Source organism: Garra rufa, chromosome 20, assembly GCF_049309525.1.
Source record: "Garra rufa chromosome 20, GarRuf1.0, whole genome shotgun sequence".
In the NCBI taxonomy this organism is placed as follows: Eukaryota; Metazoa; Chordata; class Actinopteri; order Cypriniformes; family Cyprinidae; genus Garra; species Garra rufa.
In genome coordinates this window covers 23,513,679-23,534,923 of record NC_133380.1, presented here as the reverse complement: position 1 = coordinate 23,534,923, position 21,245 = coordinate 23,513,679, and the positions used below count along the sequence as shown (strand labels likewise).

Here is a 21,245-nt window from a genome sequence, read left to right as displayed (position 1 = left end):
ATATTTAATAATCTATAGATATAGAGACATTGAGAACTGAAAATATAATAGTTTTAGCACAGAATTCATTTCAGTATATACAACGTGTTAATCATTTCTATATTATCAAGTTTTAAATTAAATATTGCATTTTTAATTTGTCTCTTTATTCATGTTTATCATAGATTAATGTGATTATTATTATTATTAGGTTAATTATAACTATGTAGCTGGTCACATTTCCTGACGTATTTCCAAAATACAGCCTTGATTACCACCACAATAATAATGATAAATAACATAAAAAAAGAAATATTAAGTAAAAAAAAAAGGTAAATAGATTAAGCGAAGAATGATGGTGCTGACAATAGATATAAGATAATCTAAAGATAACTATAAATAAACACTGAAAACTGATCATATAATAGTTTTAGTACAGAATTCAGTTCAGTATATATAATTTTTATATTATCAATTTTTAAATTAAATATTGTATTTTTAATTTGTCTATTTATTGATGTTTATTATAGATTAATGTGATTATTATTGTTATTAGGTTAATTATAACTACGTAGTTGGTTGCAATTTCGGACTTATTTCCAAACTACAGTCTTGATTACCACCTCAATAATAATGATAAATAACATAAAAAACAATAAAAAAGGTAAATCGATTAAGCAATGAATGATGGTGCTGTCAAGAGATATTTGATAATCTAAAGATAACTATAAATAAACCCTTTAGTACAGAATTCAGTTCAGTATATACTCAACATATTAATAATTTTAAATTAAATATTGAATTTTTTATTTATTATTATTAGGTTGATTATAACTACATAGCTGGTTGCATTTTCGGACTTATTTATAAAACAGTTGGGATCACCACCTCAATAATAATAATAATAATAATAATAATAATAATAATAATAATAATAAATAACATAAACAACAACAAAAAAGATTAAGTGAAAAAAGGTAAATATATTAAGCAATGAATGATGGTGCTGTTGATAATCTTTGATCATCTAGAGATAACTATAAATAAACATTGAAAACATCATATCATAGTTTTAGTACACAATTCAGTTCATTATATACTCAACATATTAATAATTTCTATATTATCAATTTTTAAATGAAATATTTTATTTTTGTTTCATTTGTCTATTTATTCATGTTTATCATTGCCTAATGTGATGATGATGACAATTATTATTATTATTATTATTATTATTTGGTTGATTATAACTATGTAGCTGATAGCATTTTCTGACTTATTTCCTAAATAAAGTTGTGATCACCACCTCAATAATAATAATAAATAACATAAACAACAACAAAATATTAAGTGTAAAAAAGGTAAATAAATTAAGCAATTTATTGATAATCTAAAGACAACTATAAATAAACACTGAAAACTGAAAATATAATTACAGAATTTAGTTTAGTATATACTCAACATATTAATAATTTCTAGATTATCCATTTTAAAATTATATATTGTATTTTTACTGTATTATTATTATTATTATTAACATAATGTTGTTGTTTCATTCTGTTTATTTATTTTCATGTTACTGATTAATTAAATGTTTTAATTTTTAATTGATTATTAAGCAGCATATATGGGTCGCTTATCAATGTACCCCGTGTATATCTCTCATTTACACTACAGAACTTAATTTTTATTATTTAAAAATGAAATTAACAATGCATACTAAATCAATTTTGGGTGGTTAATCAATAAATGTATTTCTTTTGTTATGGCAAAATCTGGCAACACTATGCTCCGCGTTCATGGCATTGTGAATGTGCTTGCGGCAGCAGTGGAGCCGGAAGGGGGAGCTGCGAATCCGTCCCCGCCTTCACGCTACAGGACAGCCCGGGGTCTAGCGCTGTCACAGCAGGCCTACTTCCGTCAGCTCTATCGCAAACATTATTATTAAAAAATAACATTTACAGCCATCCGAGCCGTCCAAGCAGCGCCTTTGAATATTTTTCAATACGGTAGGACATGTTTGCACTCGGTCGCAGCGGGGTTTGAACCGTTTCATTTACGTGTGTAGCAGAACAAGCACGCGTCACGACATAAATCGCACTTAATTGTTGACAAATGTGTTCGAGTGCAAAAATAACGCGATATAGCAAAGCAAACGGACTTTACATGTGCACGGCCAGCTTTAGTTGAGCTTTAGTGGGTTTTTTGTTTTTTGAACGGCGTGTTTTGGCGGAAATTGCTTTGGCTTTTATTTAAGGTAGCATGGGATGATTAGCACGCGAGCTCACGGTGGCTACACGAGTGCGCGCTCCTTGCCACTTTTACAGCGGGAATAATAGCTGATATCAACCAGCGGCGTGTTATAGATGTATTTAGTATCGTAATGCAGGTCCTTGCAGCGTTTTCTGGGGGTTTTAAAGGTCCATTTGACAAAGGTTAGCTAGTTAGCATTGATGCTAGCATATTTTCGAGGCAAAAGCATTGAGTGGTCCAGTATGTGATTGACCATAAGCGGAGCTAGCTTAAAATCACACACAATCATTATTATTACGCATATGTATTATTCAGAAAGATCATATTCGATAATTCAGAGTGATGTTGGCTTTCTGATTTTAGATGCGGCTCATTTATTTTGCTTGATGGGTCCAAAGTCCAGTAAGGGTACAGGCTGGTTCTGTCTGAATGCTTTATACACAGAGCTCTTTTTTTATTACTATATCACATGAGAAATATTTAGCCTCCAATTTTGTCTAAAGTGCATAAAGATGTATGCAGATTGCATATGTTTATGGTTGGATGGGGTACTGGTGCACTAATCAAAAATGAAATCAGATCTGCATTGTGCAGAGATTGTAGTGAATGCCTCTCATGCCAGTGTAGAGCTAGCAGTGATGCAAAATATCTTATTGATGTTTTTCAGCTTTGGGTTTTGGTTATGTTTATGCATGGATGTGATTTAATGGTCTAGAGGAGATACATTAATAGTTTATATAAACATACATTACCTGTCAATTATTAAAACAAATATTAGGACTATATTATTCCATTGAATACTAAAATATTTGTCCAAGGACCCTTTTCATGGCCTGTGGTGTTGCATGTTTCCACAGATATTAACGTTGTAAATCTATCATTTTTTTTTAAATTAAAAAAAATTAATCTAAACTACCAGTCAAAAGTTTTTTAACAGTAAGATTTTTTTAAAGAAGTCTCTTCTGCTCACCAAGCATGCATTAATTTGATCTAAAATATAAAAGCAGTAATATTGTGAAATATTTTTGCTATTTAAAAAAACTACTTTCTATTGGAATATATTTTAAGATTTAATTTATTCCTGTGATTTCAAAGCTGAATTTGTTTAGCATCATTACTTCAGTTTTCAGTGTCTTTAGGAAATCGTTCTAATATGCTGATTTGATGTTTAAGAAACATTTATTATTATTATTGTTGTTATTATTATCAATCTTTAAGTCAGTGTATATATATATATATATATATATATATATATATATATATTTTTTTTGGAAAGAAATTAATACTTTTATTGAGCAAGGATGCTTTAAATTGATTAAAAGTGATGTTACCATGTTACAAAAGATTTCTGTATTAGATAAATGCTGTTCTTCTAAACCTTCTATTCAGAATGATTTCTGAAGAATCATGTCACACTGAAGACTGGAGTCATTATATTAAAAATCAGCTTTAATTGAATCAATTATATTTTATAAAATAACAAACTATTTTAAATAGTGAAAATATTTCAAAATGTTACTGTTTCTGCTGTACTTCAGATCAAATGCATGCTTGGTGAGCAGAAGTGACTTCTCTAAAAAACATTTAAAATCTTACTGTTCAAATACTTTTGACTGGTAGTGTACATTTATAAAACTACCTTTTGTTGTATTACTTTGGCATTAAATTACAGAAAACTGGTTAATACTGCTATGGGAGGGATATCAAATTTGACATCTTTTCTGACCATCAATCTCAATCTCTCTGTTTTTCTCTCTTTCTCTATTGCTGTTGGAGCAAAAGGGAGTGCAGAAATTAAATTTATTGTCTTTTTTGTTCATCAACTACAATGACTTTTGAAAACCACAGATATGTGAGAAGGCTTCACTAGGCTAATTTAATGCATATGTGAAATTTAAAACTTAAAAAATTCATTTTGTGTTAAATTCATATCATTTGTGTTCCAGGCTCCTGTGCAGGGTGGATTGACCTGTCATGAATGAGCCCATTGAAGGCGGTGCGATCTCGTTTGACGAGTATGTGCGGCAGAAGGCGCGCACTATACCTCAGCACCGCATGAAAGAGTTTCTGGAGTCGCTGGCCTCCAAAGGCCCGGAGGTGCTGCAGGAGTTCAGCCAGCAGACCAGCGGCACCACCACCACTATGGTGTACCAGCAAGGTGCCAACTGCATCTACACGGACAGCACGGAGGTGGCGGGTTCATTGTTGGAGCTGGCATGTCCGGTAGGAAAAAAAAAAAAAAATCACTATTCATTGACATTTTAGATGTGATTTAAGAAGCGAAACTAGTGCTCACATTTCTTCTTCTTCACTACTGAACAGGTACAGGTGACGTCTACACAGATCTCCCCACAGCTGGCTGCAGCTGTGCATCAAGCATCTGAACAGCAGATCCAAGTGCAGGTCTGTTTTTGTGTGTCTTATTTACAGGGTGATGATACACTATTTTCTGTGATTGTTGAACGCTGGCTCATGCGTCAGCAGCATCACATGCATGCCTTGTGGTACTCTCATAAATATGCGTCGAAGACTGACACAAAAGAGAAGAAATTAGCTTCGTAGCTTCATAAAATTATGGTTGAACCACTGATGTCACATGGACTATTTTAATGATGTCCTTACTACCTTTTTGGGCCTTGATCGTGTCAGTTGCGTTGCTGTCTACGCAGGATCAGAAAGCTCTCGGATTTAATCAGAAATATCTTAATTTTTTGTTCTTCAGTGTTCACAAAATCTGTCTGGTTTCCAACATTCTTAAAAATAACTTTGTTCTGCAGAATAAAGTCAGTCATACAGGTTTGTAACCACATGAAGGTGAGTATTTAATGACAGAATTTTCATTTTTGGGTGAGCCAGACAGTTTTGGTGACCATTGAAGACCAATGTGGATATAAACTCGTACAGTTTTAGAATGACACATCTTAGACTTTTGATTTAAGAATTGCATTTTCTAGGTAGTCAAGTTTCCCGACTTTAAATACTGGGAATAATGAAAAGCTTCAAACTGCCTGGGGCATTTTAGTTCTTCTGAAAGGAGTGTAAATTTATCTTTCATATTTTGTTACAGTGTAGATCATGAGTTTCTGGCATGATGGCTGGTGCTGCCAGTGGTGTTGATTATCCAGCCTTTAGATAGAATGTCTGCTTTGTTTTTGTCTGGTCACTTTAGTATCTTAAAAATCTGACAAAAAGTCACTCTAAAAATAGTTCAAAATTTATCAGTCTTGAAATTAGTTTGACATGATTGCTATGAAGCTGCTTACATGATAAAAATAATATTAGAATTTGTAGGCATCTCAAATGCAGTGTGAACTTAGCACCTTCTCCAGGAAGATGCTGGCAGCATTTGGCATGTCTGTTTTTAGAAGGAAACATAACGTTTCGTTTTTTTAATCTTTAGGGAAAAAATTATATTTTATGTTACAGAAAATCATCAAGGATGCATTAAATGGATCAGAACTGTCAGTAATAACATTATTTATTCATTATTAAGCCTTGTCCCAGACTAAAATGCTTGTTTGAGCTGTCCTAAAGCAACTTGCACTGACATATCTTAAAATATTTATAAAATATTATAATCATTTAACCTGGGCCTAATCCTAAAGTTTTTTAGTCATGTAAAGAATGTATGCACCAACCTGCAAATCTTACATATTCATAAATACACTTTTGCAAAAGTTTTTTTTTTCCCAAATTCCTTTTTTTTTTCTTTTTAATTTTCTAGATTCTGTTTTAATGGTTAATAAAATATTAATCTAAAAGCATGTCTAATGAATTGAATTCATGAAACTTTGGAACAATTTCTTAAACATTTAACAAGTTGAACCAAACTTTTATTTGATGGGTTGCTATGAATATCTTTAATTTCTGTTTGTATGTGATATGACAGTAGTTTTTCTCAAAAGAAATGGTTAAATGCTCATTAAGTGACTCACAGAGATGGGAAGTAACAAAGTACAAATACTTCGTTACTGTACTTAAGTAGAATTTTCTTTCACTACTTATTTTTGTGCCAACTTTCTACTTTTACTTCGTACATTTTTGCATGAGTATCTGTACTTTTTCAAATCAGTGTCGTTGTTCTTGCGTTTAAATATTATGCCATTTCGCAATGCATTTGACCCATCCATGTCAATAATATGCGCCATGCATACAACAGACTGATTGGTTCATGCTTAGAAATATATGTAAACACACACAGAAAAGACAATCCTATTGGTGCATTTGTTTTTATACGCTCTGACACACACAAGACGTTGAACGTAAAGCGATAAAAAAAAACTAAAACCAGGCGACAACTCGTTGGGAAATCATAGCACCAAGAAGCATAACGGACTGATAAAACTGGCGAAATGACTGATAAAACTGGTGAGGGCACTCAAAGATCTACACATGATCTCCTGCTGTTTTGAAGTTAGTCATAGGTTGGACACGAAGTGTGTTGTTGATGGATAATATTTCTGTTTATTAATATCTATTTGCATAACAATTTTTTTTTTCACAAAACAAGTTTTTGAACACCATGCACATTTTTTTGTATGTGTAAAAGATTGGCCAACAGAGCTTTTTGTAGTCATGTAATTTAATTTTGCTCTGCTTGCACTTGAACATGGAGTCCAATAAACTTTTCCCTAAAATGGTGGTCTTGTCCTTCGCAAGGTTACTTTATACTTTTATACTTTAAGTATGTTTTAGAGCCTGTACTTTTTACTTTAACTTATACACAGGTATCTATACTTTTACTTAAGTAAAGAATGTGTACTTTTGACACCTCTGGTGACTCAGCAGTTCTAGAGATTATGTTTTCATGTACTCCTACAGTCAAACCAAAATTTAATCAGACACCTTCAACATTTCTCACATTCTCACAGTTTATTTGCTATAGTTTAGAAAATGATAATAAAATATGACAAGAACTCAAGAGTTAAACTGTGTCAGAACAAATTCATCTTGATGATTACAAATGAATTACAGTCAAAACAAAATGTATTCAAACATCTTTAAGATTTCTCACGTTATCAGTTTATTTGCTATAGTTTTGAAAATGGTAATAAAATATGACAAGAACTCACAAGTTAAACTGTCAGAACAAATTTATCTTGATAATGTCATAACTTTGATAGAAAGGTATGTAACAAAACATGGTCAGGTCAAAGTGTCGTCAAATTTTTGGTCCCAGATTTTACTGGTAGTCCACTGTATGAAGACTTTTCGGTTATAATATGCCACAGTTTACTTTATTTTGCTATCCTAACTTAATTAACACAAATGAACTGTAGTGTCCTGCACCCAAATAATAATATCTGGTGTCTGAATAATTTTTGATTTGACTATGTTGAGGCGGCAGAGGATGAAAACAGTGAGCATCATGTGCGCTTCAGTATGTGTGTAGGAAACGAAACTGCCTGCGCCATTCATTCACACAGAGACAAGCAGAACATACAGGATTCATATTTAAATGTGCAGCTTAATATTCACAGACACTGATCTACTTTTGATTTATTCATCCAAAATTTGGCAAATTGCGTGACATTCTGTGTTGCCATGCAAATTCCATTTTTATGACTGGATTCCGCAATTCTGTCTGCTTTTTCCAGGTTGCAGAAAACATAGGGCACTTTATACATGGCAAAACTTGATTGAGACCATAGCCCAGGCTAGTGGGAATTCCTTTTTGCTCTAAATAATCTCTCTATCCCCTCACTGGCAGGTGCAGATTCAGGGGGAGCAGGGTCAGACAGTTGGCCAGGTACTTCAAGTGGCCTCTCCCACCCAACAGCAGCTACAAGGAGTTACCACTACACAGCTGGTGCAACAGGGAGAGCTCACAGAGGAACAACAACAACAGGTAATGCACGTCAATACATGATCAACTTTCCTGTTTATGCATGTTAGATTCATAACCTAATATGTGGGTGCGACTCTCAGATCCAAGCCCAGCTGGTTGCAGCCGTTGCCGGAGGTCAGCAGATTCAGATCCAGACTGTGGAGGCTCTGTCTCCTCAGCAGCAGGGCTCCCCCAGGGAGGCAGAGAGACGACCTGGAGTCTCACCCGCTGTCCTCCAGCCTGCAAAGAAACGCAAAGTGGACGTCCCAACAGTTGTGTCCTACTCGATTCCTCAAGGGCAGCAGCTGGCTACTGTATTGGCCATCCCACAGGGCCAACAGCAGGGATACTTGTCACTTCGACCCGACCTGCTGACCGTTGATAGCACTCATCTCTACAGCGCCACCGGTACCATCACAGGTCCAGCTGGTGAGACCTGGACCATACCCGTGTACTCGGCTCCACAGCAGCAAGGTGTTGCCCACATTGCCATCCCTCAGGAGGCCTACAGCACCGTGCAGGTCCAAGCCTCGCCTACCGATAAAGACAAAGACAAGATGATAATAGGTGCGTCTCAGGCTGCCGGGGCAGTGGCCGTTCCGGTGTCTGGCTCAGGAGTGACCACTCAGGAGGAGGTTGTACATTCGCTGTTCCCCGCTCAGTTTATGAATGGAAACATTCACATCCCTGTAGCAGTGCAGACCGTAGGGGGCACTTACTCTGGGACAACACAGGCCCTGCACATATGGGATCCACAGCAACAGCAGCAACACATACAGGATGGAGAGGCTCAGGAACAACAGCTCCACCTGCAGGTGAACACATTCTTGGAGGAGTCCTACATGCTTAAGTATTCATAGCTCCAGGGCTTTCTCAAATCATTTTGCATTTCTTCAGTAGGTGATGTGCATTTAACCGTAATGAAGAATGCATATCACTGTGTTTTCAGGCGCAGACTGAGGCAGAACCACAGGTGGAACCTCCTCCAGAGCTGGTCCTGCCCAACACGCTGAAGCCAGAGGAAGGGCTGGAGGTGTGGAGGCTCTGGGTTCAGCGCAAAAATGCTGAGCTGGACAAAAATGAACAAAACAAGCTGGCACCTATTGGACGTGAGTTAATGTTTTCAACTCTATCTCCGTCTTTATGCTGCCAATAAATCTAGGATTGTTACTGTATTTGAGTTTTATTAGGCAATAGCAATATGAGTGAAATTTTATGATTCTAGATTTCAGATTTGATACCACAGCGAAAACTAATGCTTTGGAACACACGCAGTAATTTAATGCAATATTTAATATATTGCTATGAGCAAAGCAATAGCCTTCATGTATTTCTGAATCTTTCAAATTTGGTCAGTAGTTGGTATTATATTATTTATATCAGCCATACAGTTCTTTAAGTATCTTGAATAGTATAGAAATAGGAGACCTACATTGTTTGCTATGTATAAAAATGAAAAATGTAATTTCATGAATTCATTCAGCTAAAACCTGTTTGAACACGGTTTTTTTTATTTTCAAATGTTTGCGTCAGTTTTGAAAAAATCTTAAATAATCAAGAATAGGGCCCAGTAATTTCTGTGATGTGGAAAACACAGACTGAATCACAGAATCCAGTCATAAAAATGGAATTTACTGTATAAAGCGGAATGTCACGGAATTGGATATGGACTAGTGTCTGTGTATATTAAGCCGCAAAAAGACTATTTAAATATGAATCCTGCATGTTCTGCATGTCTTTGTGTGAATGAATAACGCAGACGTGCTGTTTCATTTACTACACACATACTGCAGCGCACGTGATGCTCGCACTTGAAACATCATCTCTTGAACTGCTAGAACATTTTTCCATTTCTTTTGAGAAATTATCATATATACAAACAGAAGTCTTCACAGCAAATTTTAAAATAAAAGTTTGGTTTAACTTGAAGAAACTGTGACAGAATTATAACTTAATGTAATGGTGGTAGTACTACTACCACTAATAGAATTGTTATTGAAAACTTTTTAAAGGAATATTTACCAGAGAAGTTGTTTACCAGAAAAAAATTAATAAACAAATAAAATCAGTAAAATAATACATTAAATTTTAGGGATGGTTTGATACGTGTATCGGTACCGTTCAATTCTCGGACAAATTCCAAATGGAAGTGATCATTAGGGATGGGCGATACCACTTATTTTGTTTTCGATACGATACCGATACTTTTAAGGCCAGTATCATCGATATCGATACCGATACGATACTTCTAAACTTAACTTTTAAATTATTACATTTATTAAATGAATAAGAGTAAAATATGTAATTATACTGTTAACTTTATATTTGAAATGCATTTTAACATTTAATATGCCTTAATTGCAAATAATTAACTTTTATTTTTTACACATGGTTAAAATATGTTTACTGTAGTGGTAATTAACTACAAAACCTATAATTGAAAATACTTAGTTTCATAAGGGGCTGCCAGTGACAGGCTGTTGCACACATAAAATACAGCATTTTTATTCTGACGGTGTATAATTTATATTAACATTACTACAAAACATGATCAATGAACTTTAAGTGTTAATTTAAACAGGGTTCCCGCGGGTCCTTAAGTCTTAAAATGTCTTAAATTAAAATCCGGGAAATTTAGGTCTTAAATTGTCTTAAATTTACCGTAAAGTTGCTGTAGGTATTAAATTTTCAGCCGGTGTGCTTAATGACGATAGGGAAGCACAGTGGTCCACCGTAAAACATCTAATAGTTGATTAATTTAGTATGTGTGAAACAGGAGTGAAATGACAGTCTCCGTGATTTATTAGCTTATTACGGTAGGTCGGCTACAGACACTGACGTCGGTCTGCACCTGCGTGCTGCCATTACGAGGTTGTCGAGGTGAGGTTCAAAATGCAAAGGTAGGAAAGTGTACATTGCTAGCTGTGCAACAGATCCGTGATGACCAACCCCCACGGTTCGGCACGCATGTGATTTGCGGATTAACTGTTAAGTTTAACCATCATAGAGTAAGTTTATAATTAGCACATGTTTTGTCTTGCCAATTTACCAATTCAAACAATTTAAAAAGGGAACACGCACGATGATTTCTTATTTTTTTTATTTTTACCGCTGTCGCACACAGCGAGCACGCGCACAGAGAGAGAGAGAGAGAGAGAGGCGCGATTCACACAGATTGATTCCTCTTTAACTTCTATTTGAACGGAAACATACATACAGAGTCATGTCTAAATACCCATTTTGTTCTTCTGGTAAACACAGTCGGTTATGTCTTCAGTGAAGCGAAACAGCTGAGAAAGAGATGTGCGCCAGTATTCGGTACGCGCATTAGGCCTTAAAGAGACAGCATCCTATAAATACCTGCAGTGAAAAGCATTAGTTATTTTACAATTAATTATTAAATCTCCGCACCTGAATACTAGGGTTATTGATTTTATTAGTAACTTTGTTGTATTCATCTACACTTGTCATTTGTGTAATTCTTCTTGTTTTGTTACTGACTTTATTAGTTCAGCTAGTAGTTTTTGCTGTGGATTAGAATTAGAAGTACTTAAAGCATTCAGTAATTAGTAAAAAAAACAAACTTTATTTTTGTTTTGTTTGTTTTTTGCTGATCCGAAAAATGATCCGATCCGTGACTCAAAATCAGTGTTATGATTGCTGCCATGTTCCCCGATTCGCAGCTTGCAAAGTCATTCACCTGGTGAAAATAAAACTGCATATGTCGCCAAATATGGCATCACTTCATTCATCAAGAAGGAGCTATCGTGCAGCGTTAGTGAGAAGCCATGTGTCGTCATGTTTGACAAAAGTTTGAATAAAAAGACAAAGAACAAACACCTTCATTTGCGATTCTGGACTACTAAAAATTTGACTGGCACACACTACGTTTAGTGTAATCCAACTTATCTATGTTACGTTGGCTCTGTTCTACATCACAAGGAACAAAAAAAAAAAAGAAAAGAAAAAGGTCTCAAAGAAAAATATTTTTTTGTTTGACTATATTGTTTACACATTGCACATAATTGATCCCAAATGGAAAACTTTCAAGTTTTGATTTCCATTTTAGTTGGCATTAAATTGAGTAGCCTATTCCAAAGAAATTATTAAATTTTTGGGTCTTAAATTATATTTGTTGAGGTCTTAAAAAGGTCTTAAAAAGCATTAAATTTTACTTTTAAAATGGTGCAAGAACCCTGTTAAAGAAATGTAATTGCACAAATTACGTAGGCTACAATTTTAGTTTGTTTATTGTGAAACAGCTCAAACATGTTTTTATTTTCTGTCCTCTGATAAGCATTGTTCTGGGCTGCCGTTCCCCAAAGCATCAATGCTTTCTTATGATACTTTTGGGAAACCCAGCCCTGTTTGAATGCACTGTCTGAAGTGAGTGAATGCTCTCTGTGATTGATTGGTTCTGTCTTGCAACGTTTGCGTGCGTTCAGATAAGTAGGAAAATTGTTATATCTTGCACAGTTATTCTCTAACATAGGTTATACGTCCAATTCTATGTACATTGTACGCCTTGCTTTTTGTTAAATAAACCAAATCACTGGTAAATAAAACACACCTTAGTATCAATATTTCTAATTTGAGTATCGATACTTTCGATACTCGCATCAGTATCGATATATCGATACTTTAGGATCGATATGCCCATCCCTAGTGATCATCCCTATCACCTTTGTGGGGGGACTTAGGGCATGTGCATGTCATAATGTAGTCGTTAGCAATGCACTTGGCGAAGGGAGCGATGGAATTTCCTCATTATTATCTTCTGCTGGGATGTTTACGTGACAACACAGCATGGTCTCTGTCAGCAGATGTCGCTGTTTTAATGTCATTAATGTCTTTTTATTGTTAGCATAACTAAGCGAATCTGCTTAGTGCTGACAGACACGAGTGTGTTCTAGGCATGGGCCGGTATAAGATTCTGACGGTATGATTAACTTGGATAAAAATATCACTGTTTCATGGTATCACGGTATTTTAATTACTGCTCTACAATGTTATATTTAAATGTCTGGGTAAAAAAAAACTACTTTTTTTTTTTTTCCCCAACTGAACAGTATATTTTATTTTAGGAAACATATAGAACATTTTGTAACATTGAACATCAGGCAGAATAATTAAAATAAATAATTGAATCTTCTTAAATTAAATTGCAGTCAATTGTGTGAGCCTAACCTGCAACTCAACAATAATCCACAGCAATAAACATAAATAAAATTTTCAAAAACAAATCCTTCTAAATGGAAAAAATGCAATCACTAATCAAAACACAAATATTACCATTAGTGACAGTTCCAAAAATAAACAAACACTCAAAGACACATGAGAGCCAGCAAGTTTTTTTTTTTTTAATGGCGTGATTTTGAAAAGATGTTAAAGGTGCACTGTGCAATATTTAAGATGATCTCTAGACAGAGGTGCAATATAATATACATAACTATGTTTTCAGGGGTGCATAAAGACCTTACTTAATGAACCATTATGTTTTTATTAACTTAGAATTATCAGCTTGCGAAAAAACACTGACACAATGATGAACAAGTAACTGTAATATTCACAATAACATCATTTTATTGAATGATTAAGTAAATACAATTCCTTAAATTACGTTTTAAAAGAAATCTCACTATTCGTTGCTGTCAAAAACGGCGAGATTTTAATCCTGTATCGGCTTCCGTAGTTCTGTAAAGGGCGGGGTGAGAGGTGGACTGTTGCAATTCACAACCTCGACGCTAGATGCCGCAAAAATTTACCGTGGCAGAAGGCTTAAAAGCAAAGACGTGATTTCACCTTAACTTAACTGTTTATTAATTAGCCAGCGACTCTTTTTAAACATGATGTCGGCTGTCCTTCCTCTTCCTAGCCGTGGCTGTCAGAATTTTTGCGGTACCCAAAAATTCCCACACTGCTGACTTGGTCTTTTTTGACGGGGGAAAAGTTGTGGGGGTTCACCTCCTTCGGCCATCCTGAACTTATATTACTGCTGAGTCTCACTGACTGCGGAGCACGTGCACAATCACAGACACGCGCCTGCCAGCACTAACCGCTGGAGGAGGGGCTGCATTGTTTTCGCTGCAGGTACGCACACACACAACCTAGTAGGGAGTCCTGCGCTTTCACTTTGACGACACAAAAAAATGCACATATCGTAGGAACGGTATAACTTTTTTTTCTTTGTGGTTTTGAAACCATGACTTTTTCAAACCGCGTTAAACCTTGAAACCAGTTATCATCCCATGCCTAGTGTGTTCGACTTGAAGCGGAGGTGCAGCGACCGATCTGTGTATGACATCAAAATGCTGCGAAAGCGCTTGACAGCTGATGGTTCCATATTCTCGTTATAATCACTCTCGCGTTTCTCTGATGTCATACACCGATCGGTGCCTGCAGCGCCACTTCAAGTCAAACACACTCGTGTCTGTCAGCACTAAGCAGATTCGCTTGGTCCCCCCCACAAAGGTGATAGGGATGATCACTTCCATTTGGAATTTGTCCGAGAACCGAACGGTACTGATACAAGTATCGAACCATCCCTATTATATTTATACTCACAATAGCGTTTTAAGGACAAAAAACAGACAAATGTCTTGAATATATCATCTGACAAATGTCTTGAGGTGTGGTAACTGTAGTGTAAGCGGAATAATTGACTTCATTTTGTTGAATTCTTAGAAAATAATGCACACCCAGGGTGTAACAATTTTCTAAGAATTCAACGACCCATTGTCAATTATTCCTTACTTATTAAATTGTTATTATTAAATTATATTTTACCATTTGGTTGTTTTTACTGTATTTGTGATCAAATTAATGCAACCTTTGGGGAGCAGAGATGACTTCCAAAACATAAAAAAAAACTTAATAATATGCTTAAATATTTTTTAAAATTCTATTTAAGTCTCAAAAGTTTTACATTTTAAGTCTTAAATTTCATTCCCTTATCCGTGTAAAATCAATTGTCAAAACGCATGAACTGTGTTTTTGTTGAGTATCTAATGATGTTTATCAGACAAAATAATTGTCTGTCTCTGCAGGTCGACAGCCACTGCGCTTTCAGGATGATTTTGTGTCAAGTTCAGTTAGTTAGAGATGCTTTTGATTATAATTTTATGAAACCGTTAAAAAAGAATTCAGAAAAGTTATGGAAAACAATTTGATCAAAATAAAATTCAATTTGAGAATTCAAAATTTACTTCTTGTTAAACTTTTTAAAATTGCTTTTAAATTGTGTTTCATTATTTCAATTATGTTGACATTCTTTTTCATTAATGTTTTTTTTATTTAACCTTTAAAACATTAAAGTCTAAATGGAAACAAACGGAATCCAGACAAAGTAAAACAGAAAAAAAAAAAATTAATTTGGAAAAATGTAATGTCTGTGTCTGCAGGTCGACAGCCACTGCGCTTCCAGGATGATCTTGTGTCAAGTTCAGTGGGCGAGCTGAACTTGGCTCTGTCTCTGATGACCCAAGAGTCTCGTGGGCTGGAAGGAGAGCCATTTGAACCCGATTCACTATACTATGTATTTTTATGTATACAGAAAGTATGTTCTATTTCTTCATATTTCTATTTCTGCTGATCATGCTGGGTCATTACTTTGCATAAGCTCATTTCCTTCTCTTTTTTTATTCTGTACAGTACATGTTTGAGAACGGCAGAGTAGACGACATCTTCTCTGATCAGTACTACAGCCGGTTCTGTCAGTGTTTACACAAAATTCTCGAAGAGTGGAGGCCCAGTGTTCATCCTCTTGGTAAGAAGGTGGTTTGCGTGTTTTTAAATGATCTGCTTATGAGTCTTGTGACGTGTATGTTAATTGTCTTTGTATTTGTATTTGCCAGGATACATTATCCCAAGTCATGTGACAGAGGAGATGCTGTGGGAGTGTAAGCAGCTGGGAGCTCATTCTCCATCCACACTCCTTACCACACTAATGTACTTTAACACAAAGTGAGTCGTCTGCTCTTCTCAGTTCTTCAAGGATGATGGTAACAAGTGCACAGGGGTTATAATTTTGTTTCTGCACAGGTACTTTCACTTGACCACCGTGGAGCAGCATATGAAAGTGGCCTTCTCCAAAGTGCTCAGACACACCAAGAAGAACCCCACCAACCCTAAAGACAAGAGCACCAGCATCCGCTACCTGAAAGGAGTCGGGCCACACCATGTTGGACAGAAAGGTTAGGAGGCAGACACCAAATATGGCTAGATGTGGTCACATGCTACAAGATAAATCTAGTTGCACTGCTGTTCAAATTTTTGTGATCAGTAAGACTTGTAATGTTTTTTAAAGAAGTATCTTATGCTCATCGGGACTGCATTTTTGATTAAAATAAAAAATACAGAAAAAAAACAGTAATATTGTGTTTATTACTCCAGACTTCAGTGTCACATGATCCTTCAGACATCATTCTATTATGCTGATTTATTACTTTTTCAATATTTAAAAAAATTTGTGCTGCTTAATGTTTTTTTTTTTTTTTTTGATACCTTATGGATTCTTTGATAAATAAAATGTTAAAAATAACAGCATTTATTTAACATACAAATCTTTTCTAACAATATCTAAATAATATATAAAGTCTTTGCTATCACTTTTTATCAATTTAACATCCTTGCTAAATAAAAGTATTAATTTCTTACAAAAGTAAGAATAAAAATTTCCTAACGCCAAACTTTTAAACGGTAGTGTATATTGTTAGAAAATATTTCTATTTTAAATAAATGCTGTTCTTTTTAACTTTTTAATCATAAAAGATTTCTGAAAAAGTAATCACAGGTTCTAAAAAAATATTAAGCAGCTGTTTCCAACATCGATAATGAATCAGCATATTAGAATGATTTCTGAAGGATCATGTGACACTGAAGACTAGAGTAATGATGCTGAAAATTCAGCTTTGATCACAGGAGTAAATTAGATTTGAATGTATATTAAAATAATTCAAAAAACACTATTTTGCGTCATAATATTTTACAATATTAAATAGTTTTTCCTGTATTTTTGATCAAATAAACATAGCCTTGATGAGCATAAGAAACCTCTTTAAACAAATCTTACAGATACCAAACTTTTGAATGACAGTGTATAGTACACTACCTTGCAAAAATTTAGAATTTTTTTTGTTTTGAAAATTGTTTTTGAAAGAAATCTCTTGCACACCAGTGAAAATGGGTAAGAGATTTATTCATCATACAGTGTACATAGATTAAGTGTAGACAGTCATTAGGATAACAGAGGTAGTAAAATGTGGTTTAGGCTGAAATAAATATGATATATCAGAATCTGTCTGGATATAGTAAACATAAACATTCACCTCAGTAACATCTATATGCGTTAACTACATTCACGATGCGATAACATGGCGCTAAACATACGCACGTGAATTACACGCACATCGCTTCTCCACACTCTATATGAACTGAACTACAACATGAACTGATGACAAAGATCAGACATACAGCGGTAACATTATCGCAATATGACGGGTATAGAAAGACACATTCATTTACATTCAGGCACGCACATTTACTGCTCCCTGAAGATAGCAGAGAACGAAACCGAAAGTAAACTACCGTCAGCGCTCTGTACACGCACAACTGTCACAAGTCACATGCACTACCCTAACAAAACGAATAAGGACTTTATTACATATTGATACATAAATTAGCATGATAGTATCGTGTTTCGGCAATCTCATAGGCTGACGATATGAAAATTGAGCATATCGCCCAACACTTAACCATGGAGATAGTGTTCTTCTGCTCATTAGTTTTCCCATTTTTGCACCAGACATATCGTTGATCTATACGTCCAGAAAGTTCTAGTTTAGTCACATCACTCCATAAAACATTCTTCCAGAACTCCACAGGTCTATCCAAATAAATTTTAGCATTTTCAAGCTGACATTTTTGTTCTTCTTGATCAAGAATGGTATTCGCCAAGATGCCCCAACATGAAGGCCATGCTTGTCCTATGTTCATCTTCTACTCTGGAATGAAATATTTTCCTCCTTTCATCGGGTCATCTCGCAAGTCTTTGGCTGTACATTGCAGGTTTTTGTCAGTTGCTCTGATAGAACATTTTATGAAATTGTGCATTTTTGGTTTAACACCCTCAAAGGTTTTCGGGTACAACACACTTTAAACTAAGGAATAAGGCTTTTAGTGTCTTAGAAATCTTCATGTAGCCTTTGACTTTCTAATACAATACAACTATTTCTTCTCTATAGCTTTTGTGAAAGCTCTGTTGACTTTACCATATTTGCTACTCAACTTCAGCACATGCATGGGATAAATGTATAGATGTGTAACATCTCAAGCTGATTCAGTTTTTTTAATAGTTTATAAAGCCTTTGTGTTGTGTTTTAGGATAATTTTGTTCCCTACCACAAAAATAAATGACTTAAAATGGCAATGTTGAATAGGGGTTGAATAATTCTGACCTAGCTGTGTTATTAAAAAATCCTAGAACTCAAACACATTACATTATATATTGACATTGTCACTTTTAATATGCCAGTAAACTGTTGTAGATGCATTTTTTATAAAGTCCTGAAACTTCAGACAAGCTTTTATTTGTAAAGTACTGCAGTCTCTGGGGGGTTGAATAATTTTGATTGCAACTGTATATATATATTATATACAATATTATACAATATTATTTATTCCGGTGAGAGCAACACAGAATTTTCAGCATCCATTACTCCAGTCTTAAGTGTCACATGATCCTTCAGAAATCATTCTAAGATGCTGATTTGATTCTCAAGAAACATTTATTGTCAATTTTCAAAACAGTTGTGCTGCTTAATATTGCGCTGTTAAAACATTTAGAATGTTACAGAGCTATTAGTGGTCAGCCAGTGCAATAACTGTATCTAGAGTAACTGATAACCTGATGTAGTACTGGAAATTTAGGCAATATTTTTAGCAAATGAGCAAATAAATTGCACATTCAGTTAAACACGTCACAAAATATATTTGTGAAAAAAATAATTTTATGTTCAGTCCCTGGCAATGGAAACTTCTACTATTTTTATTTTATTTTAACTGTGCTCAGATATAAATATAATTGAAAATACTGGTTAGATTTTTATTTATTTGTTTAATTTTTTGGTGTTTGTATCATCTTTAACTGTCATTTTACCATGAACAAGTGAATGAAAGAATTATAGAAAGTCATGTAAAAGTAATAAATTCATTGGTCAAAAATTAAGTCATAAATGACATTTATTATTGTTCTAGTGACAGACGACATGTATGCAGAACAGGCTGAGGACCCAGAGAACCCGCTGCGTTGTCCTATCAAGCTCTATGACTTTTACCTCTTCAAATGGTGAGCTGCTGATTTTATTATTTGCTAGTGCAATAGCTGGCACTTTGTGTCATCAATCGGCCATATTGGCGGCACTGAATGTATACAATGCCACTGAACCTAACAAAACTAGCAAATTTTGCTGATTATTGCTGCTGAAAATGGTCATTTATTGTCATGTTTCGGGCTGTACTAATCGGTCAGACCAGGAAAAACATTTAGAGTGACATTACTATAGACTGCCAAAAGTTATAACAAATTAAGCAGAAGATTGCAAAACACTGTCTGAGGAACAAAAGGCGGTTTGTGGTTGGCCAAACTGAACTAGGGTTTCCAGGGCAAGAATCTTGACAACATTTGTGTTTGTTCTTATCATTTCCAGTCAGCTAGGTGAAATATTAGGCTATTATCTTAATTACTACTGCTCGTATGTATCTTAATCACCTATTAACTTTAGTTTGTCAAAATATTGTGCCCTTCCCTGCTTATTAAGCCCTTCTCCATATGATTTAGCAGCTTAAACACATTTGTTCTGTGGTTTAGACCAGTGGTTCTCAATCCCGGTCCTGGGGGGGACCCCTGCTCTGCACATTTTGCATGTCTCCCTTATTTAACACACCTGACTGAGATCATTAGCTTATTAGTTCAGTTCATGGATCTCTCTCCTCATGAGGTGATGATCTCAATCAGGTGTGTTAAATAAGGGAGACATGCAAAATGTGTAGAGCAGGGGTCCCCCAGGACCAGGATTGAGAACCACTGGTTTAGACAGCATAAATTAACTGAACAATGTATTCAGTAGTACATTAACTGAGCAATCCATGCTGTTGTTTACACGCGAGTATCGCCAGTATGGCTGCACATCCGGGTAACTGGCTAAACCGTGACGTATGTGCAAAATATAATTTCCTTTTCTGTCTTTTCCTCATTTTTCTTTTTTCCTTTGTCTGTCCTCAGCCCTCAGACTGCCAAGGGTCGTAATGACACATATTACCTGACTCCAGAGCCTGTTGTGGCACCAAACAGCCCTATTTGGTACTCCACTCAGCCAATCACGAGCGAGCAACTGGAGCACATGCTAACACGCATCATGATGGTGCGGGAAATCCAGGAGATAATCTCAATCGCGCAGGCCAATGTACACTGAGAGAAGACAAGGGCGAGCAAAAGAAAAGCAAGATGGATTAAGAGAGAGAGCGGCTTTCTCCAGCGCTCCATCATGCCATCATCCTCTCCTTTCTTAAAGAGACTGAATCAAATTGCCTCTGCAGTGTCTCATTATACTTCATCCATGAGCGAAGAGGTTCAAGAGGAGTTTTCAATGAACTGGACATGCATACAAGCCTTTTTTTTGTTTTGTTTTAGATTCAGGAACTATTTCTGTTTGTTCCTCTAATGACCATTGATACGTATTTGCCCAGATCCCTTGATGTGTGCATTTTCTCTTTCTGCCATGTATGTTACGCTCCATCCTTCTTCCCGCTGTCCACTCTCTCTGTTTAATTTTCTTTAAATAAGTGCTGAACTGTAAGGATCTGGTGGTTTTTAAGACTGAACTTAAGTGATTATTGGCAGTGGACTGGAACACCATGTGATGGTCAGGTGTAAACGCATTGAAAAACATGGCCTCATTCATCTGTAACACCTAATACAAACCCCGCTTACCCCCAGGAGCTTGCAGTAGCAGAGTTCACGTACCCGAGGAGTGTATTATACCATGAAGACTTTTTGGTTCTGTTTTTATTTGATTTTTTTTTTTTTATATATATACATGCATCTATGGTAACCTGATATGTATTGATATTATAGTGGTGCTGGAGAATTGAAGCCTGTGTTTTCAAACATGCCTTTTTGTACAGTGAA

At 35.3% G+C, this 21,245-nt stretch overlaps 1 protein-coding gene across 2 annotated transcripts; it reads left to right on the top strand.

The window, feature by feature from the left end:
• Nucleotides 1-1,849: 1,849 nt before the first annotated feature.
• qrich1 (glutamine-rich 1) lies at nucleotides 1,850-21,245 on the top strand. 2 transcript variants are annotated; one of them, XM_073825678.1, is made up of 12 exons: nucleotides 1,850-1,988; nucleotides 4,179-4,455; nucleotides 4,555-4,635; nucleotides 7,943-8,080; nucleotides 8,161-8,874; nucleotides 9,009-9,168; nucleotides 15,460-15,614; nucleotides 15,710-15,824; nucleotides 15,913-16,021; nucleotides 16,100-16,251; nucleotides 19,313-19,403; nucleotides 20,340-21,245. In XM_073825678.1, exons 2-12 carry the CDS (start codon nucleotides 4,207-4,209, stop codon nucleotides 20,527-20,529), a joined length of 2,154 nt encoding a protein of 717 aa, XP_073681779.1. In that variant the 5' UTR covers nucleotides 1,850-1,988; nucleotides 4,179-4,206; the 3' UTR covers nucleotides 20,530-21,245. The 2 variants fall into 2 exon arrangements, with proteins under 2 accessions (XP_073681779.1, XP_073681780.1); XM_073825679.1 differs by lacking the exon at nucleotides 1,850-1,988 and adding an exon at nucleotides 2,276-2,414.